This window comes from Neolamprologus multifasciatus, chromosome 8 (assembly GCF_963576455.1).
Source record: "Neolamprologus multifasciatus chromosome 8, fNeoMul1.2, whole genome shotgun sequence".
NCBI lineage: Eukaryota > Metazoa > Chordata > Actinopteri > Cichliformes > Cichlidae > Neolamprologus > Neolamprologus multifasciatus.
This window is the reverse complement of record NC_140446.1, coordinates 1,243,416-1,266,748: the sequence shown is the minus strand read 5'-3', so window position 1 is coordinate 1,266,748 and position 23,333 is coordinate 1,243,416. Positions and strand designations below refer to the sequence as shown.

Sequence of the window (23,333 nt, the reverse complement as noted above, 5' to 3'; positions counted from 1 at the left end):
GTTTTGTTAGAGATGCAGCAGGTGGAGACCCTGTTTGACTCCCCACCTTCACCAAACTGGCCTTCAACCTCCTGTCTGCTTCAGCACAACACCCACTCTGATAATAATGTAATATATATATATATATATATATATATATAAACAAAAAACAGATTAGCAATAGGAGCCTACAGAGAGTCCATAGTTCTCCTCTTGGTAAAACAAAGCATTCATGATTCTGTTTGCTAAAACTGCCACACATGACAGGTAAAAAGATAAAGAAATGAGCACAATGGGTGTGTGTGTGTGTGTGTGTGTGTGTGTGCGTTACCAATTCGTTGCGTTCTTCTGACAGTAGAGCATTTCTATCCTCTAACTTCCTGACGACGGCGCTGAGCTCAGCTATCTTCAGCTGAAACCTCCGAGTGTCACGATCCTCCTGAGACTGAGCACAAGAACGACAGCCCAGGTCAAAGGTCAGCCACCAACCAAATACCTAACAGCAAACTGCATTCAGGCCTCATCAGCGTGGTAGCATGCAAACACGTGAAAAATCTAACGATTCTTTTGTATTTTCATACAACAGGAATTTCTCCAGCAGAATTCAGTAAGAGTACAAATGGTGTTAAAAGGTGAACCTCTAAGGAACTTTGGCGCAAAGTCAACACAGCTTTACAGAAGACTTTACTAGTGATTATAGACATCCCATTTTAGTTCTATCACTCGCTGATAACTAGTCAGTAAAGTTTTAAAAGGTCCAGGGGAAAGTTGAGTGCATCTTTCTGCTAGAGTGCAAAAGGTCTGGTTCGCTCCAGGCCAAGTTTTCTTTGTCTCTCTGTCTACCATAGCCCCTTTAGCCTGGTCTGTAGAAGAAGACTGCACATGCAGTTTGTGTAGACACCAAATTTCTTCAGGTGAAACAGCAAAAAGCTTGGCTGAAGTCAACCTGTTATTGGCCTTAATTTCCGGTCTCAAATTAGTCTGGATGGTAACTCAGGACTTTACCTGTTAGGATGGGTAGGAAGGCCCTGAAACACTCGCCTGGGGAACTGGGATATTATTTATAAGAAAGGTGCCTCTGGTGGTAAACTTTGAGAGAAGTACAGCATGACTCTGTCTAACTATTAGGGGGTATTATACTGTGTTATTTAAAACATGTTGGATATTAGTAGTCACAGAGCAGTCATTAGGTCAAGTACCATCTCAACAATGACTATGAAACTGACCTCCCAGCCCACTGTTCGTCAGAGGTGCTAGCTTCAGTCACTGTGCAAACGTGCTGTTTATAAGGTTGGACATTTGCAGTCAGACTGAAGAATGGATGGATGTAGAGCTGCTCAATTAATCGAATTTTAATCTCGATTACGATCTGGGCTTTCAACCATCATTAAAAATGACTGAGCCGATTATTAGCCCCTCCCTCGTGCTTTACTCTCGCGCTGCTCCGTGCGGCAAATCGAGCGCACCGCTCTGCATTTCAAACACGTGTCACAACAATTAAGAGCAGCGGTCTCCAACCTTTTTTGCGCCACGGACCGGTTTATGCCCGACAATATTTTCATGGACCGGCCTTTAAGGTGTCGCGGATAAATACAACAAAATAAAACTAGTACTGGTACCGAAAAAAAGAAGATTTATTCATAACACACGTGAAAAGACCCAGGAAAACCGAGTAAACGATAAAAATGATAACAAAATAACTCTGAAAACCGATAAAAACCCTGAAAACTATACATTTCACACCTGAGCCTCAACTCTCGGGGCCCGGTACCAAACGACTCCCGGACTGGTACCGGTCCGAGGCCCGGGGGTCCGAGGCCCGGGGGTCCGAGGCCCGGGGGTCCGAGGCCCGGGGGTCCGAGGCCCGGGGGTTGGGGACGGCTGATTAAGAGGACCCGAGGGAAGCTCAGAAAGCTAAGCAGAAGTTATTTGGAGAGGAGAGTGACTGCTGTTGGTTGAAAAGAGGTAAAAAAACTTCAGTGGTGTGGAAACATTATGGGTTCGAGTCAGACGTGGATCAAGTAGACACAGTGTGTAAACTTTGCTACAGTGTCGTAGCTGCACCACAGAGCAACACTGCAAACTTCACTAAACATAGATGTTTACATTTTTCATTTATTTTTATATTGCAAACATTTGCACTGTTATCAGTATTTGCACTATTTTATATTATTTTTGACAATCTTTAAAGTCATTATTCAACACATTGTTATTGATAAATAAATATCGTCAAATAATCGAGATCTCAGTGAAAATAATCGTGATTATCATTTTTGCCATAATCGAGCAGCCCTACCTGGATGAGTGACAGAAAGGTTCTCCCACTGAAAACATCCAGATAAACAGAATCAACCTTTTGGGGTTTACTTACCTGGATGAGCATGCATCAAGATACCAACTCAACAGTTTGGAAAGGGTTAGTGTTAACACATTCACACAGTTTATATGAACTATATTTGAAGAGTTTCAGTCAGTCAGAGCTCCTCACAGTAAACAGCTTTAGTGAAGGTTACAAATGATCTGTCCAGTAGACCTCAGTGTATTTTTGTTACAGCGATTAGAGAAGGCACTGCTGTGGTTTCTCTAATCATATCTAAATAACAGACTCCAATTTCTCCATGTAAATAGGGAGTCTTCTTTACACACTTAAGTTAATTATAAAGTTCCACAAGGTTCTGCACAATCAGTATCAGGGCAGTGTCATTCAAAGGCTCGCCATACATTTTTACTGCTATGAGGATAATACCAAACTTTATCTACCCATGAGGGAATGTCTTAAAGACATAAAGACCTGGATGGCCACTAACTTTCTGCTTCTTAATTCAGATCAAACTGAGGTTATTGTACTCGGCGCTGAAAAGCTTAGAAATATGGTATCTAACCAGATTCTTCCTCTGGATGGCATTACCTTGGCCTCCAGTAACACTGTGAGGAACCTTGGAGTCATTTTTGACCAGGACATGTCCTTCAACGCACATATTAAACAAATATGTAAGACTGCGTTCTTCCATTTGTGCAACATCTCTAAAGTTAGAAATATCCTGTCTCAGAGTGACGCTGAAAAACTAGTTCATGCATTTATTACTTCCAGGCTGGACAACTGTAATTCATTATTATCAGGATGTCCAAAAAACTCACTGAAAAGCCTTCAGTTAATCCAAAATGCTGCAGCAAGAGTCCTGACAGGGACTAGAAAGAGAGAGCAGATTTCTCCTGTTTTGGCTTCCTGTTAAATCCAGAATTCAAAATCCTGCTCCTCACATACAAGGTCTTAAATAATCAGGCCCCATCTTATCTTAATGACCTTGTAGTACCATATCACCCTATTAGAGCACTTCGCTCTCGCTCTGCAGGCCTACTTGTTGTTCCTAGAGTATTTAAAAGTAGAATGGGAGGCGGAGCCTTCAGTTTTCAGGCCCCTCTTCTGTGCACACTCTACTTTTAAAATTAGGCTTCAGTTTTGTGACAGCATTAGTCACCTGAACACATAATCTTATTTGTGTACAGGTTTCTGGATGGCTCAGTGAATGTTGAGTATATTGATAGTTGATGAAGCCCCTGAGAGCTGACATTGGGAATGTTTGCTGGATTATTTTAGCTGAACTGCTGCCTCCTTCTGGTCTATGTGGACAGTGAAGGGAAACACTGCAGACAGCACAATAGAGAGATGCTGTGCCAGTTTAACTCTCTGTGAACAGCTGCTCTGTAGGTGTTATTCTGTCTTTGACTGCTGCCGTTTGGTCTGTGATGCTGTGAATATTGTATTCGGTGAATACAGCAGGCTCGTATCACTAAAGTCACAATCGCAGCCATGACGACAGGCGGTACATGTCAGCAGAGAGTTGCTGAATCTGCTTTTGTTTCTGCACTGGTGCAGGCTCGTGCCTGGCACACAGCTGAGGGCGACACAGTCATGAATCAGGATCACAACACAAACAGGAAGTCCCACTGTAACGCTCGGGGGCTTTTGTGACATGAAGCAAATGAGATGGCTGTTTCACATGCAGTTTAAACAAGCAGGAAGAGGCGGAGCTTACAATGTGAGGAGCGTTGTTGGGGTTGGGGTTAAGAGTGGGGTGGTTTAGCCCCGCCCTCTGTGCATCTCTCAGGGCTGCAATTTGCTGTTCAGCAGCCTGAGTCTGCAGCTGGAGGCGGTGGGCGTGTCCAGCCTGCAGACCGAGGGCTTTGTCCAAAACACTGACAGCTCTGTCCTTCAGCTTTATCTCATCCATCTGCGCACAGACAGGTGAGAGACAGACATTGAGACAGGTTAGAGGAGGCGGGGTTAGTCAGCTACGTCCTTCAGTTCTCTCTCTTCAGTCAGGTGAGACACAGACAGGTGAGACGGACAGGTGAGCGACAGACAGCGAGACAGGTTAGAGGACGCAAGGTTAGTCAGCGATGTCTTTGTTTTATCAGAGACAGGTGAGGGGTGAGAACTGAGGCTTGGGTTATTTCAAACACACACGTGAGAGTCCAGAAAAGACTTTCTAGTCTTTGTAATGTAAAATGAAGCAGGTGATTTTTGTACCTGAATAACTTGTGTATAGTACACTGAGTATCCTGAGTTTCGGGTTTGTCCAGAGAAATCTGGAGGTGCACACGCTCATAAACAAGCTAGAGTCATAACGTTTTGTGATAAATTATTTTGGCTGATGTCTCAGGTAACTTTTGCAGGATGTTAGTGCAGCTGCTTTGGTGCTGGATCTAGTTTGCATCTGTGATTTTACTGTGAACTTCCAACCCCATCAAATGTGCTAGCTGTGATGGAATTTATTGAAAATATTGCAACGGCTGTGGATGAAAAACAGTTTGGAATAGGTGTGTTTATTGATTTACGTAAAGCCTTTGATACGATAGATCTTTCTTTACTTTTACAGAAGTGTGAAAGGTATGGTTTAAGAGGTGTTGTACAATTTTGCTTAAATAGTTACTTGAATAATAGGTTCCAATATGTGAGTATTAATAACATGAAATCTAAACTTGTGGAGTTCCTCAAGGATCTGTTTTGGGACCTAAGTTATTTTTACTTTATATAAATGATATTTGTACAGCCAGTGATACTTTAAAATATGTGATGTTTGCTGATGATACAAACTTATTTTGCTCTGGAAAAGACATAAAGAAATTACTGAAAACAGTGGAAACAGAACTCATGAAGTTAAATAGATGGTTTGTATTTAATAAACTATCACTGAATGAAAGTAAAGCAAAATTTATGTTATTTGGAGGTAGTAAAAGTAATATTAAAGTAAAATTGAATTTAAATAATGTTGAAATTGAAAGAGTATATGAGACAAAATTTTTAGGAGTAATTAATGATGATAAACTTTGTTGGAAGCCCCACATAGAACATGTGAAATGGAAATTATCCAAGTCTGTTTCTATTCTTTATAAAACAAGAGACTTTTTGAATAAGAACTGCCTTTATTTATTGTATACTTCCCTTTGTTGGCCTTATATGACCTATTGTGTGGAAATTTGGGGGAACACATACAAAACATATTTGGATTCAATATTTAAATTGCAAAAAAGAGCTATTAGAATAATAAATAAAGTTGGATATAGGGAACCAACCAGTTTTTTGTAGGATCATCGATGTTAAAATTCATGGACATTATATATTCTAAAACTTTAGAAATGATATATCGAGTGATTAAAAAGAATGATCCAATTTGTATTTAAGTATGTTTCAACTAAGAGATGGAAAATATGATTTGAGGGGGTCTTATAAGTTTGAAATGCCTAAAGTGAACCAATGTTAAGTATAGATGTGTCAGTTTGGGGAGTGAAATTATGGGATGGACTTAATGATGAACTGAAGATGTGTTTTTCTTTGTCATTCTTCAGGAAGATTTTAAAAATTAGTATTACACAAGGTTATAGAAATTTGGTTTGTTAAAAATGTTTTGTGTTGATTTAATTTCTTGATTTATCATTGATTTCTTTTCAAACTGTTATACAACTTATTTATCAATGCTATTTATTTTCTTGGTTAAGGATTTGATTATTTCTATGGGGGTAAGGGAGAGGATAAGTATAAGCCACAAGGCTTCAGCCTATTCCTTTTTCGGTTACTGTTTCAGTACTTTTATGTAAAATTATAATCTGTTGTTGTTGTTGACTGAAATAAAAATTTCAATTCAAAATTCAAATATGTAAGTGAGTCGTACGTTTACTTACACAATCACTAACCTAAAAGGTGAGATTGGTGTAACCTGGTAACCACCCACATAAAGTCTTGGGGTGCGAATTTTTGTTTCTAAGTAAAGGAAGTATGTGAGGGAGGGTTCGGGCTCCGAGGACATAGGTCAAAATGAAATCTTGAAAAGTTTCGTTCCATGGCCAGAGGCACGAACCTTGTACGTGATAAAAATACAGATTTTTTAACTTTGAGAGAAATAAGTTGGGCCAGCAGCTTAGGTGAATGTCTTAGGTCATCGTTGTCCCCTAAGCTGATTATAACACGCTCAGCACTTCCATCTTTCTCCATCTGAAGGATTTTCTGACTCCCAAAGGCTTCTACAGTCAAGTTCAAAGGTCATGTTTATCACCACTAATGACTAATATTTCTGGTTTGATTGCAGTTGGATGACTTCAGGTTCAAATGTCAACATTGTTGAGTTTAGTGTGAGTTTGTGTTGCCTTAAGATTGAAGCATGCTCAGGTCAAACACCCTCAGGTTGAGTTCATCGTTGTCCCCGGCGGCGTTTCAGTGAGCCGGTGTTCAGCCTCTGTACTGCACCAGTCTGTGTTTGTGTCGTACCACTGCATGTTACTCATGTATTCACTTTCATAATAATGCATTTATTCATCAGAGTCCACCAGAGGAACATTTTTAGTGGCTCATTCATCTGCCAGTTTCACATTTTTCATCTTATTCAGAGACAAGTTACAGATGTCTATGGTTTAATATTTTTAACTGACTGCTCAATGCTTTGGTCAGGTTTAAACTCTGCATCCAAACAGAAAACGACCCTTCACGCTCATTTTCTATTTAAAAAAATGCCGCTGGATTGATGATTCCCATGTTTCCAGAGTCACAGCAGTTGGGAATTTCATCTTAACCGGGACTTTTTGCCAGAACGCATTTTTGATTTTTTTATAAGCATAAATCTGCAGGAAGTCTAATTCTACATTTAAATTCTGTTTTGATTTTTTCATCAGAACATTACACAACTCCACCAAACCTGCAGTGGAAGAATAAACAACTAAAATGGTCTTTAAACATTAATATAGTGAGACACTCAATTATAATCCATCAGATTCTGCTGTGTGTTAACGACAGAGCTGTGACCTGATAAATCTGGTTACTTACAGTCGCCATTTTTAGTCTCCTGTCTTCAAATGAGCTGAACTTTATTATTTAGTAGACCAATTATACTGAACAAAGTGTTTAGAGCACACACGTGCTCACATGCTTTAGAGGTCACATTTTACGCACTGACTGCTCACAGTCGTCATGTCCACCAGGCCGCCCCGAGCAACATGGCGGAGGACTTTCATCGATCATCTACCCACCTTAGATGTTGCATGGGATGAGGCCGAAGCAGCTGCAGCTGACCGATTATGCTGGCGAAGACTTGCACACAGATGCTACGTGCTGTGTGCAGCAGCTGTGTTTCTTTCATTCTGTCTTCTGTGTTTAACCTCTTTATATTTTCTAGGTTTACCTTTATTTGTAATGCTAATAGTAAAGCTGTCCATGTTTGTGATATGTCAGACGCTTCAACCTTCTGATTAGCAGATGACCCGCTCGGCCACCTCAACATACAGCGCCTGGTTATGTGTAACTATCATGAATGTGTAAACAGTCATGTGTGCGTCACAGGCTCCTACCAGGCGGCGAATCTCTCTCTCACAGTCTCTCTTGGTCCTGTTAAGCTCCTCTTGGTGTTGATGATGAGCTGATCGCAGCTCGGCCGCTCTGGCCTGGCAGGCCTGCTGAGCCGATGTCAGCGCCTCCTCAGCGTTCCTCTTTGCTCCTCTCAGCTCAAGAATCTCGTGTTGGAAGCGACAACGCTCCGCCTCCCAGCTCCTTCTCGCCTCCTCCACTTCCCCCAGCAGGGCGCTCCTCACCTGAATAGCATGAGAACAAAGAGCCGATGGTGTCCTCTGGCGGTAAAGAATGAACACAGCCCAGATGCAGGTATTACAGCTACTGTGCTGCAGGGCTCGTCTTCACACACTGAGGTTAATTATGGAGTTCCACAGGGTTCAGTGCTAGGACCAATTCTGTTTACATTATACATGCTTCCCCTAGGCAGCATCATTAGAAGACATAGCATACATTTACACTGCTATGCAGATGACACCCAGCTCTATCTGTCCATGAAGCCAGATAACACACACCAATTAGTTAAACTGCAGGAATGTCTTAAAGACATAAAGACTTGGATGGCCACTAACTTTCTGCTTCTTAATTCAGATAAAACTGAGGTCATTGTACTCGGCCCTGAACATCTTAGAATTATGGTATCTAACCAGGAATACATTTTGAGGGGTTGTATGTTTGACACCCCTCCCAAAAGCTGGCCTACCAGCCAAACCAAAAGCTAAAAGGACGTACCAGCAACTAACCAAATTATCACAATTAATTATTTAATTAATGAATTAGCTAATTCAGGGCTGAAATTGACCCAGACTGAACTCAGAGCCTGGGATCACCCAAAGTAAACAGCTAAAGCTTTATTTTCCAACAGCCTAAAATGAGAAGTGTTTGAAATTAAACATAGACTACATTTTTTCTACAGTGAAATTGCAGCGGCAGCAGCAGTAAATGACATTTATTACTGGAATGTGCAGAAGCTGAGAACAGCTGATCTGCTGGCCTGCTTCATGGCCTGCCATAAATTCCTCTCTTTGCCAACCTCTTATGTCATTTGTGCAGTGTGATGCACCCATACACTATTAACCAAGCTAGCTAGCATTAGCTGATAACTTAGCACGCCACCCTCATCCAAATATATTTGTCTCAAGAGACAAACATCACCGTGGCCAAGTTCATATAATATGTGTACAGTGGAGGAGGAGCTTAATGCAGTGAGCACAGTATGGACAGATGGATGGTGACGGACAGGTGACGGACAGGTGACGGACAGGTGTGCTTTAGGTGGTTCACCTTGTCTGTGGATCCGTCCCTTAAGGTGAGCACCAGTCCATTAAGACGTTGGATTTCACCATCTTTGATCTTTATGACCCTCATGAGCTCCATCTCATGTTGCCGTAGTAACGTCTCCCGGGTGAGTGCAAGCTCCTTCTGCTTCTCCTCGTGGAGTTTGGTCTTCAGCTCAGTCACAGCAACCGCCGCCCGGTGATGCTCCGCCTTCAGCTCCTGACCTTTCTCCCTCTCCAGTCGGCTCACCTACAGTACTCAGTATTATCATTACATTACTCTCAGTACTGTGAAATGTTTGCAGTAATCTTTGTGGTACTCAATCATCCAGGTAAGAAAATCCCAAAGTTTGATTCTGTTCATCTGGATGTTTTGAGTGGGAGAAACGTTTCGTCATCCAGGTGACGTCTTCAGTCTCAGCTGACTGCAGGTTTACATCCTTATAAACAGGACATTTGTATAATGACTGAAACCAGCACCACTGAATAAACAATGGCTGTGAGGTTAGTTTCCCCCCACAGAGTAACATAGTGTAGCTGTTAAGTGCAGGAGGATTGCCAGGATTTATACATCGGGGAAACCAAACAACCTCTGGCTACAACACAGAAGAGCTACCTCGCCAGGACTCTGCAGTCTGTTTACACCTACAGGCCAGTGGACACTCTTTCAAGGATGAGGATGTTCACATTTTGGACAGGGAGGAACGCTGGTTTGAGGGCGGAGTCAAGGGAAAGACCATCTCTGAATCGAGGAGGGGGCCTAAGGGTACATCTGTCACCATCTTACATGCTGTGATTGCAGCCATTCCCCAGCTCTCTGTGAATGGGACTCATGGACACTGATCAGTGGTCATGTCACTTTACTAATGATCATAAACTGTTCATTCAGTGGGCAACTTCCAGTTATTGTGCCATGAACTGTCTGTAAGTTTGGGGAAACCTGCAGTCAGCAGAGACTGAAGAAGTAAACAGGATCAACTTTTTGGGATACTCTGGGTGTTGTAGTCCTTACCTTGTTCTTCTCCTGTTGTAGTTCGATCTGGATCTCTGTCAGTTTCGCTCGGAGCTCCTCATTGGCTGCTTGAAGAGTTGCCATGGTGTCCAGTCGCTCCCCCTTACTCCGCCCTCCTGCTCCTCGCTTTGACATCACCACCTGCAGGCTCCACCCCCCACTCAAATGTTTGTCAATCTGAGGTTTGACTACATCTGCACCTGTGCTCGCACACACAACCAAAAACACACAGTCAGTATAAGTAGAAGCACGTCTACTGCTACACTGCTGAAATCTCTCCAGGCAGCTGCTGGGTCGTTATTTTGAAACACTGCATGAACTCCTAGTGTCCATCAGTGATGATCCCAAACTACTGAAGAATATATCAAAAAATGGACCACAAGAGAATGTCTGAGAATATCCATCCACAACATGAGGACAGTCATTAATCTGCTGCAGCATGGTCTAGATTACACACTGTGGAAACGTCCTGATCCTCAGCTTCACGTCCACACTGATTCTCCTCTGAGGCGTCCTAATGTTTGGTGGCCACGGGCTGTAGTTACACCAAGAGTGTAGAGCAATCAATCAAACACAAAAACCTCATCCAGCGCAGGAAACCAGAATCATGGTTGATAAATCATGAAAACCTCTGTGAGTCTCTGACATCATTCCAACATAAAGAAGCTTTTTTAAACTCATAGCGAGCAGGTTACAGAGGAGAACTGTACTCCAGTGTGGCAGCGCAGCTGCAGGACACAGAGGTGCTCTGCAACTGTGTCTGCACAGCTACACACCTTCTTACTCACCTGGCACTGATCACATGTTCGATGTCTGACAGGTGACTTCTCTGACAGGACAAATACATGACTGTTTCCATGGCAACAGCAGCAGCACATAGCAGTTGTCATCAACATGTTAACACACACACACACACACACACACACACACACACACACACACACACACACACACACCTAAGGGTCTAACTGATAAATCACTCACCGTCCAATTGAAAGCCCTGGACACTGCATTGCTTTGCGTGTGTGTCTGTGTGTGTCTCTCTCTGTGTGTGCGTGTGTGTGTGTGTCAGTAGATTAGCCTTCTCTCCACAGCATGCTAACAGCAGCTAGTTCAGTGTGTGTGCTGCCAGCTTCAGCCTGCCTTTACCTGTCTGCCTGTGTGTGTGTGTCTGTCTGTCTCTCTGCCTGTGTGTGTGTCCGTCTCTCTGCGTGTGTGTGTGTCTGTCTCTCTGCGTGTGTTAGCAGTTAGCTCCTGCCAGAGTGTGTTTGTGTGTCTGAGCTGTTAGCATCTCTGCAGCCTCTGCTGGTGTCACCTCCTCCTCTTCCTCCTCCCAGCATCCCTCACTCTGGAAGCTGAGCGCTCTGAGTTATGTCTCCCTCTGCTGGTCACTCGCCTCCACCACACCTCACTGTTTCTCGCTGCTCCTCGTCTCCACATGGCTGATGAAAGGCTGGCTTTGATGATAAAAAATGATCATGAAACAGGAACAACGTGAAAACTGTGATTTGACACACGCAGCAAACTGGACACAGGTTTGCAGAATAACGATCAGAACAGGAAGTGGGAGAAAATGAATACAGACGACAGCTGGTTCATAAAGATGACCATAGTAGTAGTATAGACGATAGTTTTTTTGTCGTTGGGAACGATATAAACAATGAAAAGTGGTGGATTGCCCAGATGCTGACAGATGTGTAAAAATAACTCAGTTTCTTGGTGGTGGCCATAGCAGAGCTTCACAGAGGACAGCAGGTGGATGAGGGAACAATCCCAGAACAATGTTAAATCAATATCAGGCAATTCTATTGAATCAATCTGATATTGATGTAACGTCACGTTTGCACCCTCTGTTAATGTTGAAACGATGTTAGAGTCTGATACTGAATCACTGAACTCTGATGTTGATTTTCCATCACTTTGCACCCTTAGTTACTATTGAAACAATAAAATCAGTACTTAAAAACAGTACTTAATAGGCATTTCTATCAATACTAAACTGCAATTGTTTAGTATTGACTAAATACTAAAGACAATTGTGTCTGATCCACAAACAGGAAACCCATTATATGCAAAAAAAAAAGAAAGAAAGAGAAAAAAAAAGACATCTCTGATTCAATAACAAAGTAATTTATTATATTTTTTTTTTAAAAGTTGTGTTACATGTATTGGTTACAAGTCACTTTTTTTTTTTTTTAACTTTACTCGGGGATCGGGCTGAATATCGACCATCCTGCAGGCCAAATTAGAGCTTAAATATGAATAACCTCTTGTCAATTGTCTTCAGCAGGGAGAAAGCATCTAAACTACTCGGCTGATTAATATGAAAGTCACAAGGCAGAAATCAGCAAACTGCTGCCTCACTTTGATTCCCAAACATTAGCTGAAAAGCTCAAAGCCTAATTTTCTAGAGGTAAAAAAAATAAACCAAACTATTTGCAGTGAAATGCATTTCTATTCCTGTTTGTTGGATCTTCCAATAACAGCCTGCTGTTGTATATTCAAGCAGAACATACAGGACAAGGCCATTTTTAAGCAGTCTAAGGAGCTTGGAAAGAAAAGCGTCTGAACTTCTTTAAGTAGCTGCCCGGAGCATCATGTTGGGGGCAGACTGCAGAGCGGCCGAGGCTGTTTAGAAAAATGTTTTAAAAATTAACACACAACTCGTCTACAGAGGTTCCTGTTCTCACACACACACTAAACATGACATTATTACCTGGCACTTTCCTGAGGAAACTTTATTTTGGAGGTTGCTCATCATCAGAGTCTGTAACTGTATAAGGGATTTGGTCTAAAAGAAAACAAAACATTAGTATTGAACTGCATTGTGTTTTTTGCTTATTTTGCCTTAAGTTGTTAGTTTTTAAAATGTTTAAACTAACAATTTTAAGACATGAGTATCTTACTTGTTTATGGATGGATTGTACTTCACTGATCTGAAATGAGAAAATGACAAAAAAAAGAAGCACAATGTTAATAAAAAGGAAAGACATGAGAGTCAAGATAAGCTCCAGGTAGGAAACATTCATTATTAAAGTCACGGAAACGTAACGCCAGGTGGGCATGTCACGTGATCATTCGGTCTCAGGCGACTCTTTCACGTGTTTATAAATGGAAGCGGGTGCGGTCAAATCTTCAAATGTAACACACTCGTGCACATTTGTAGAGACAACTTTACGTTTCTGGATCATATTGCTCACATTTGTAAGTCTGAACGCTGCACACTCTGAGACCTGTGTCTCTGAGTGGGAGACCAGAGATCACATTAACATGTGTAGCTCTGTATTAACAAACATGCCATATTGGCCCAGTTTATTTTTCTTATCATTGTTGTGAGGAGACCATAAATAGCATTTGTATTTTCTGTTGTTCAGTTCATTTGCTGTTATGGAGAAAAAGTTTGTTTCTAAATAGCTGATAACTATTCGCTGACAGCTGCCAACATCTGCGAACAAATGTGATTCTAAGTTGTTCTTTATAGTGTGTAACTGTTAATATAGTGTTATTAAATTTATTGCTAATGCAGTCATACAGCACATTGACTTCTGAGGAAATTTTAGATGCACTCGTCATCAGAAAGGTTGCCGCCCCCTGGTCTAGAGAGATTAATAGAAGAGAAAGAGTGAATCTGTTCAAGCTGCTTAACTTCACCCCAAATTGAAACCCCCCAGGTTTCCAGGTGCTGGGTTTGAGTCCTGCCTTACCTGCCACACAGCTGAACCTTGGCGAAACCAGAACTCTGAGTGAGCCAGGCCAGGGCGGAGCTTGAAGCATTTGGTTGGCAAAAAAGGGCGATCAGCATGTAAGTATTAACACTGTAATCTTTTATGTTTATATTTGATTTCATCTGGTGCCTGAGGAATGGTCGATCAGGGCTGCGATTCCCATTTTTGAAAAGGTGGGCCGGAGGGTGTGCTTCAATTACTGGGGCATGGCTCTGCTCAGTCTCCTGGGAAAAGTTTATTCCAGCCTGCAGGGAAAGAAGATCCAGCCAACTGCTGAAAACTGGATGTGGTAGTAGAAATGCAGGTTCTGACCTGGCTGTGGAACAGGCAAAATCGTCCAGTTTATCCGTTTATCTACATCATAACTCTTACCTGTGGTCATCAAATCTGGGTAATTACCAAGAGAGTAAGGTTGTGAATAAAAGCAGCTAAATTGAGCTTATTCTGCAGGGTGGTTGGGATCAGCCTTAGAGTAGAGCCACTACTTCTGCAAGTTAGGTGCCTCCAGAGCAGCTCCCTGTGGATGTGTTCCAGGAAAAAACCCACCAGAGATTCCATCTCTCATCTGACCTGTGAGAGCCCCAGTATCCCTCAGGAGGAGCTGGGATGTGTTGGGAGAAGCAGGGTGTTCCACCATGACCTAATTTCATTTAAGCCAAAGATAAGGATGGATTATTAAAATCATTAAAGTTGCTGCACTTAATTATAGATTTGTGGGACCGCTGTAAATACTTTTTTCCTCTAATGGTTAAAATTTTATTTGTAGAAAAATTCATATAGTCATTACTAGTTCAGGTTATTGCAGTATGTGGCTCAACAGGGGGCTGTTTCTTTTTTATGAAGATCAATGACAGCTAGTGAGGGCTTATTCTTCTTATCTTAATGACCTTGTAGTACCATATCACCCTATTAGAGCACTTCGCTCTCGCTCTGCAGGCCTACTTGTTGTTCCTAGAGTATTTAAAAGTAGAATGGGAGGCAGAGCCTTCAGTTTTCAGGCCCCTCTTCTGTGGAACCAGCTTCCAGTTTGGATTCGGGAGACAGACACTATCTCTACTTTTAAGATTAGGCTTCAAACTTTCCTTTTTGCTAAAGCATATAGTTAGGGCTGGACCAGGTGACCCTGAATCCTCCCTTAGTTATGCTGCAATAGACGTAGGCTGCCGGGGATTCCCATGATGCATTGAGTTTTTCTTCTTCACTCACTATGTATTAACAGACCTCTCTGCATTGAATCATATCTGTTATTAACCTCTGTCTCTCTTCCACAGCATGTCTTTATCCTGTCTTCCTTCTCTCACCCCAACCAATCACAGCAGATGGCCCCGCCCCTCCCTGAGCCTGGTTCTGCTGGAGGTTTCTTCCTGTTAAAAGGGAGTTTTTCCTTCCCACTGTCGCCAAAGTGCTGCTCATAGGGGTCATATGATTGTTGGGTTTTTCTCTGTATCTATTATTGTAGGATCTACTGTACAATATAAAGCGCCTTGAGGTGACTGTTGTTGTGATTTGGCGCTGTATGAATAAAATTGAACTGAAATGAGTCCCACCCCCTTCTCCTCTAAATTCTCAGGGGGATTTCTTTTATTACCTCTGGGGTTTATGGGCTCTGAAGGGTTAATAAAAATATCCATGTTTGATATAATTGAACTTGGCAAATTTTTACCAGAAAAACAAAAAGTTAAAAATTTGAATAAATGAGCTGTTTTAATGTTCTGCTGCTGCCACGTCAAAAAAGCAACAGGTGTCAGTGCTGCACCAAAGTTCAGCAGCGATGTGGCCTCAAATCTGTGGAAGACTTTTTTATCGGGTTTTTCTGGTGATTCTTTACATACAGGCGTTACGTCCTTTATTAAAGGTAACATAGATGATGCCTCAAAATAACTAGGACTTTGGTTTAATGCAGTAATAGTGTAGTAAGAGTGGAGTTATCTAATTTAGGAGCTACACTATCTTTAAAACAGCTCAGCACATAGACAATGTCACCTGTGTCACCTGGACACAACAAGCGGAAAGTACACCTGTCGCCACTCAGAAATCATGTTTGTGATGTCCTCACCTCCAGGTCTTCAGCTGTGCTGTGAGATGTGATGACAGTTGGGCCACATCATGTGTGAAGAAGGCAGGACAAACATGTCAAGGCTGGGCTTTGATTTGATTTCTTTGACCTGCTCAACACTACATCTGGCTGACCACATGTGGATGTTCTCACATACACATGCCGCACTGTGTGTGTCTAACAGCCCATAATTGTTTCCTCTGCCATGATCTCAGGTTGCCATAGTAACAGACAAAGAGCAGCTGGATGATAGTGATTACTTAGAGAGGGAGACGGCTGTCTCGACCCGCTGGTCTGTTTTTGACATCCATTTTCTTTACAGCTTAACCAATTTAGGGTACGTTTAGCTGTCACGGGAAGAGAAGTGGGGTCACCTCCACAGGTGATCTGAGGGTCAGCACAAAGAGAGGGACAATCATTCACATCTATGGCCAATATGGAAACACAAATGAATCTATCAGGCATGTGTCTGGACTGTGGAGGAAAGCTGAAGAACCAAGGGAGAACATAGAACTCCTCCACATCTGTGTGGAGGTTCTTATTCATGGTAGTCTAAGGAGCTTGAAAAGAAGATGACTGGACTTCAAGTTTTTGAAACATGACATCCCAGTGCACCTCCAACCCAGCAACACTGTGAAACAAAAACTGGTTCATCCCAAGCACCAACTCTCAAACAGCTCTCTAGCACCCAGCCACTGGTACAGATATGTGGAAGAAACCTGGAACAAAATTAAAACCCAAGAAGTAGACACCTCCATGGTTCACATCAGCCCAGTGGAAACATAAAGTTCACCAGGAAGACACAAAGATAACAGTTTGCTGTTTTTGGACTGTAGTGTGCACACTGGGGAGACTGGAAATGTTAACAGTAAAGTTTACCTGAAGCCCACACACGGACCAGTACCTCCTCTTTGACTCCGCCCACCCGGGCGATTGTGGCGTTGGGAGTTCACCTTGTAATCGCAAGGTTGCCGGTTCGAGCCCCGGCTTGGACAGTCTCGGTCGTTGTGTCCTTGGGCAAGACACTTCACCCGTTACCTACTGGTGGTGGTCAGAGGGCCCGGTGGCGCCAGTGTCCGGCAGCCTCGCCTCTGTCAGGGTGGCTGTGGCTACAATGTAGCTGCCATCACCAGTGTGTGAATGTGTGGATGACTGAATGTGTAAAGCGCTTTGGGGTCCTTAGGGACGAGTAAGGCGCTATACAAATACAGGCCATTTACCACAAATTTAGAGGATCATCATTTAGCCTGGAGAAATAGTTTGTTGCTTTATAAGAAAGCCCTCCGCAAAGCCAGAACAGCTTACTACTCATCACTGATTGAAGACAATCAGAACAACCCCAGGTTTCTCTTCAGCACTGTAGCCAGGCTGACAAAAAGTCAGAGCTCTGTTGAGCCAACCATCCCTTTAACGTTAACTAGTGATGACTTCATGAACTTCTTCACAAATAACATTTTTATCATTAGAGAAAAAATGACCAATAATCATCCCACAGATGTAATATTATCTACAGCTACTCTTAGTTCCATTGATGTTAAGTTAGACTCTTTTTTTCCAATTGATCTTTCTGAGTTAACTTCAATAATTACTTCCTCCAAACCATCAACGTGTCTTTTAGACCCCATTCCTACAAAACTGCTCAAAGAAGTCCTGCCATTGATTAATTCTTCGATCTTATATATGATCAACCTATCTCTAATAATCGGCTATGTACCACAGGCCTTCAAGCTGGCTGCAGTTAAACCTTTACTCAAAAAGCATCTCTAGACCCAGCAGTCTTAGCTAATTATAGGCCAATCTCCAACCTTCCTTCCTTCCAGGTCTCATCATGGTGCACTTTGCTGGCCTATTGGGGATATGGATATTATGAAGATCATGGACATTTCTTCTCCAATGTGCACATTCAGGCAGGAACACATGCACACACAAAGAAAGAAAAATGTGTTCGTGAAAGCAACTAAAAAATAAAGAATATATATTTCTTTTTATAAAACAATCAAATTTATGTTTGTTTCTTACATTTGCTTTGTGCTGCTGTTTATGGTTTAAAAAAATGTTCAGATTTTTGGGGGCTTTCATTGATATACATCATCCAAATAATGTCATGTCAGATTTGAGGAAGGAACAGCTGGCATACCCTAGAAACAGGAAGTGAATATTTGTCAAATTTAGCTCATGTTCTCCGACCTTCAGCTCAAGTTAACCTGAAGACTTTAGTGCGGGTCTGGGCCGAGCTTTCACCTGAAACAGAAATGCAATATCATCATAAAGAACACAGCAGTTTATTTTGACAGTTTAATTTAAAACACGGCAGGACCAACAGCCAATGAAACATTAGAACACACAGATCGTTTCAACACAGACATCCAATGAGAAGACAAAAAAACAAAACACCCAATCAGGACATCGTGACACAAAGCCTGCCCAACGACAGCTCACCGTGCCCATTGGTGAGGGCAGCGATTACACCACATGGGTTTTGTTTGTTTGTTGACCACAAACAGTAGCACACGTTATAAACGAAGCTGGGCAGGTGAGTCAGGTGCACATGTGGTGGTTGAGCGACTGTCTCTCTGCTGGCCAAGTCCTCGGGCCAACAGTGTGAGCAGGTGCTTCCTGTTCCTGTTTCTCTGCTCTCAGATGTTTGTTGTTACTAAGACGGTGACATCAGATCACCGTGAGGGATTCACACAGACATTTTTGTAATTCAGCATTTTTACAGACAGAAAATTACAGTTTATAGTTCTGTGACAATAAGTATCAAGTAACGACGAGAACCCTGAAAAAATGTAAAAATGTATACAAAGATTTGTAAGAAAGAACCGATTTTGCCAGAAATAAAGATGTTAGAGGAATGCAGAATGTTTTTTTAATCTTACAGTGTAAATTTATTAATAACAATTTTATTAATCATACCGCCTTAAAAAACCCATTGATCATTATTGTGTTTCTTCTACTGTGTGAGTAGAGAGTCTGGAAGACTTCAAGTCAGTGGCAAAAAGTCCCAAAACGCAGTTTAACATCATGTGATCAGTCGAGAAGGGTTGTCACTTCCTGTTTATGACACTTTGAGCCCTTGATCATTTCAGTCTCGGTTAGTAATCAGGCAGGTAGTTTGAGAAACTGAAGGAGCTACACCAACATCCCTACAACTCCCAGAGTACATCGGATGGCCAATCAAACTGCTCCTAGTTTGCCATTTTCTACAGCAGATGAGAATTTCTGGAGAACTTGTAAAAGTCAGATTTCTTAATGGGATCTGCAGGTTTGTTTCCAGGAAACACAAACTGAAGTTAAAGGATCACACTGTAAACACACACTGAACAGAAAACACACTATTAAAAACAAGTGCAAAAGCTGAGAGCCACCAAGGTCAGATCTTCATAAACATTAATTCCATAGACATGGGCTTCGCAGCCCTGGACTCCACAAACTGTGGACTCTACAGACCAAGAACCCAAAGACCAGCACTCTGCACAGCAGGACTCCAGGGCCTGGACGTGACAGACCTCGAAGCTTCCTTGTGGTATCTGACACCAAGTCCTCAGGGCTGCTGAGTCTGTTTCCTGGAAGCTCTCCACTTAAGCTGGGCTACACTGTGCACTTTTTTAGTCGTGTTATTCAGCTCCTGCTCAAACTGCACGATTGACTCGCAGGGGTGAGAAGTTCATAGGTCACGATGCAGAGTCTCACACTATACGACCTGATGCTCACACTGTGCGTCCATAACATGAAGGTTCATCCATCCATTCGCTTCCGCTTATCCTTTTCAGGGTCGCGGGGGCGCTGGAGCCTATCCCAGCTGTCATAGGGCGCACATTCACACCTAGTGACAATTTGGATTATCCAATTAACCTATCCCCACAAGCTGCATGTCTTTGGACGGTGGGAGGAAGCCGGAGTACCCGGAGAGAACCCACGCAAACACGGGGAGAACATGCAAACTCCACACAGAAAGACCCCGGCCTGATGGTGGAACTGAACTCAGGACCTTCTTGCTGTGCGGCAACAGTGCTAACCACCGTGCTGCCCAACATGAAGGTTATAACAGAAAATCTGTCTCTCCCTCTCTGTCTTTCACTCACACAGACACACAACCACCATCAGCTTTGCTAAATTGCTAATGAAAACATGATCAGCTGTGATTGAGCAGCAACGTAAATCCAACTATTTTCACGGTTGTTGTGGTCGTGATAATTTTGCGAGGCCACATCGAAAAGGCTCGGATGAGCCAAAGTTTTACAAGTTGTGCCTCCATCGCTTGTGTCCAGATCACAGCTGCACTGCTGCTGCGGTGCCCTCTCGCCCTGACGCCCTCTCGACGGCCGACGGGATTTCAAACAGGTTTGATTTTCTTACGACCGAGCGATTGATGATCAGGAGCTGGTCATGAGGTGTTAATCGCTTCTCGTTACCCCACGTATACTACACCATGCAGGCGAAACTCGATCACCAAGACGAGCCAAATAAAATCGCCCAGCGTTATCAGCACCTGACTAAACTCATGATGTTATCATATCTTTCCCACCTTTTCCCCTCTGCATATGAAAGGTCAGAGGATCGTGGCTCACTATTCTCATTGTTTTACATCCATGCTTACCTTTACAGAGGAGGCGGAGCCTCTAAAGAGCTCATGTATTTATTCTTTTTTGGGGGTTTTGTTTGTTTCTCAGATTACACAAATAAAGTTTGGCTTTTCTGAGTTTGTCTGTAGATTAGTTCAGTATTTGTCTTCACACAGTTATCTGCCCTTCTGGTTTAAAATGTGTTTATTTACTAATCTCTTTGTTTATGGTCTTTTATCTACTTGTTATTGTTTTTAATCTGTTATTATGGTCCAGTTTTAAGTCCAGGAAGCTGCAGTGTTGATAAAGTTTGAATGAATCTTTACAGGACAAAGAAACAGACACATGAACATTTGTTTTTGTGCTCTGGTTTTCGTTTCTGTCAGTGAGACTATGAATCAGATCCAGTCCAGCAGATCCAGATGACGGAGTGCAGTTCAGGAAAATGGTCTAATGTTGGTTCAGGTTCATACTGACCTGACAAAGTCTAGAACCACGAGAATCTACTGAGATGGTTCTGGGCCCATTCAGGTTTGTCCAACAACACCACAGACAGTTTGATAGTCCTGGTTCACTTTGTTAAACATGAGTCTAATCCAGGAATCAGGAGGCATGAGTGCAGTGAGACAGGAGTTCTGAAGGGTTTCTGAAGACTTGGAAGGACCTAAAGGGTTCTATAGATGTTGTAGATGGTTCTGTAAGGTTCTTTCTCAGACATGTTCTCATCTCATCTTCCTCAGTCTGGTTCTGTTCTCTTTCTCTCGTTTCTTTAAGGCGGTGATGTAATGGCTAAAGAGTACTTCCTGTTCCTTCTTCCTGGTGAGAGTGCTGAATCGCTGCTCATCCCGATAACGAACACAAAACTCCTTAAAAGTTGTTCTGGAGAAGAAAAACAAAGCAGATTCATATTTTGATATGAGAGGTGGAAACAGTCATTCTGACGGCTCATTAAACTGCATGAAAATTATTTTATTTTAACTGCAAATAAGAACCTCAATAAGGAACCAAAAGCATTAAACTGAGCTGAATAAATTGCTTAATCATTTTTAGATGCTTTAAATCATTTACGTTATGGCGAGAGTGAAACTATGAATCATGAAACTCTGGATTCTGGGGGAAGTGACTCCTCGTGCTGTATCCCGCCCGCTCTATGGTGAATACGTCTCACAGCGTTCATGATCATCATGTCCTTCATGTGCACAGAGATTATTTATACATTTCAGTTTAGCTGTGTTAAGACTCAACTGATGCGACGTGTGTGGCTTGTAGATAGTTGTGTCAGAACCACAGTCCAGGATGAGACAACAGACATAAACACAAGAAAACTCAAAACGCTGAAACGTAGGGGGCGTCTTCCATTGTGAACTTGGGGCTTCCAGGCCATTCCAGGCCATTCCAGGCCATTCCAGGCCCAGCTGTCACACCACTCTACAAACTCCTGCAGAGTGGACCTGTGGTGCTGTGAGGGTCTCACAGCAGTGACACGAGAACTGTGTCGTCAGCATATTTCACCAGGTGACAGTCGGGCTGTGTGGATCTGCAGTCATCAGTGTAGATGATGAAGAGCAGGGGGGAGAGCACACAGCCCTGGGGGGAGCCAGTGCAGGTGGAACGGAGAGAAGAAAGAGAGCTGTTGACCCAAACTTGTCCTGTTGGTCAAAAAGTCCAATGTCCACAGGATCAGCTGATCATCCAGGAGGAAAGTTTAGTGGGCAGGATACGAGGTTGCAGAGTGATGAGCGCTGATGAGAAACCAGCAAACAGAAGTCTGGGGGAGGAGTCAGGGAGCTCCAGATGTTTGTTGAGTCCAAGATGAAGATTTTTGCGTCATCTACACCTCTGCATGGACGGTAAGCAAACTGGAGTGAGTCCATCAGGGGGTCAGTTGCTCTTACGATGTGCTGCTTTATGATCGTCTCCGCCGAGCGGAAAAGTCGGAGGCTGGGCTGCAGCTGCATCTGCAGCTGGATGAGGGAGTGAGCTGGATGAGGTGAGCCTCGGGGTCATGTCGAAGTGTTGGAAACAAGTCCGAAAAAAATCACAAAAATGAGGAAAAGAATACAAATATACTGAGTAGACGGCGAAAAAAGAGCATTAACGTTAGAAAAAGAGCAGCGACCTGGAACCGGATCTCGGAGATTTGTCAGGTTAAGTATATCCTTCATGAAATTTATAACAAAAAAGGAGAATATGCCCACTTTCATCTTAAAACTAATTGTTATGAGAATGGTGAGAAGACAGGCCGGCTATTAGCAAGACAACTTAAGCAAATGAACAATCAGAAATTTATTACAGCAATGAAAACGATGCTAAAGTAGTTACATCCTCTTCGGAGATCAACATGATTTTTAAAATATTTGATCAAGTACGGATCGGCTAAATGCATTCATGATAAAAGGGAAATAAATAAAAATTTCACAAGAGGGTAGGGACGAATTGGAAACTCTCCTAACTGAGGTAGATGTAAGGAAGGTATCCATGCAATGAAATAACAAATCCTGTATTGGCTATATGTTTAGATGCACAGAAGGCTTTTGATAGGGCGGAGTGGAGCTTTCTGTTTACGGAAAAATTTGGAAAAGGTGACAACTTTTGCAGATAATTTTTATTTTTTGTTGTGGTTGTTTTTGTTTGTTTGCTTCTTGTATTTGTTGTTATAAAACCTGATAAATACTTGAACTGTACAAACAAAAACACAGTTCTGTTTCCGGGGCTGAATTAGCCTAGCTCTCTTGGTGCTAATGAATCTCCGATGAATTTTATTCTGGTAGAAATACCTCGTCTGCATCTTCAGGTTGTCCCAGCGACTGGTGGATAAACAGCTGCCGGTCGAGGCGAGGTCATATCAGGAACACAGCTGAATAATTAAGAGTGCTTCTCTG

The 23,333-nt window shown here is 42.5% G+C and overlaps 2 protein-coding genes across 9 annotated transcripts in view; both read right to left on the bottom strand.

The window, feature by feature from the left end:
• jakmip3 (Janus kinase and microtubule interacting protein 3) overlaps positions 1-11,686 on the bottom strand; it is a 34,937-nt gene extending 23,251 nt beyond the window's left edge. For 2 of the 5 annotated variants that reach the window (XM_085169825.1, XM_085169826.1), the window contains exons 1-6: positions 11,090-11,685; positions 10,106-10,305; positions 9,101-9,343; positions 7,819-8,058; positions 4,017-4,211; positions 311-424 (exon numbers count right to left, since the gene is read on the bottom strand). In XM_085169825.1, the coding sequence (XP_085025951.1) occupies positions 311-424; positions 4,017-4,211; positions 7,819-8,058; positions 9,101-9,343; positions 10,106-10,240 (927 nt within the window). In that variant the 5' untranslated portion in view covers positions 10,241-10,305; positions 11,090-11,685. Of the gene's footprint in view, positions 1-310; positions 425-4,016; positions 4,212-7,818; positions 8,059-9,100; positions 9,344-10,105; positions 10,306-11,089 lie in introns of all 5 variants that reach the window. The other 3 variants (XM_085169823.1, XM_085169824.1, XM_085169827.1) reach the window with 3 other exon arrangements.
• A 6,839-nt stretch (positions 11,687-18,525) lies between these two features.
• tcerg1l (transcription elongation regulator 1 like) overlaps positions 18,526-23,333 on the bottom strand; it is an 81,352-nt gene continuing 76,544 nt past the window's right edge. For 3 of the 4 annotated variants that reach the window (XM_085170483.1, XM_085170484.1, XM_085170486.1), the window contains one exon: positions 21,711-23,273. In XM_085170483.1, coding sequence (XP_085026609.1) covers positions 23,057-23,273 — 217 coding nt within the window. In that variant the 3' untranslated portion in view covers positions 21,711-23,056. Of the gene's footprint in view, positions 21,331-21,710; positions 23,274-23,333 lie in introns of those variants that run through there. The other variant, XM_085170485.1, reaches the window with a different exon arrangement.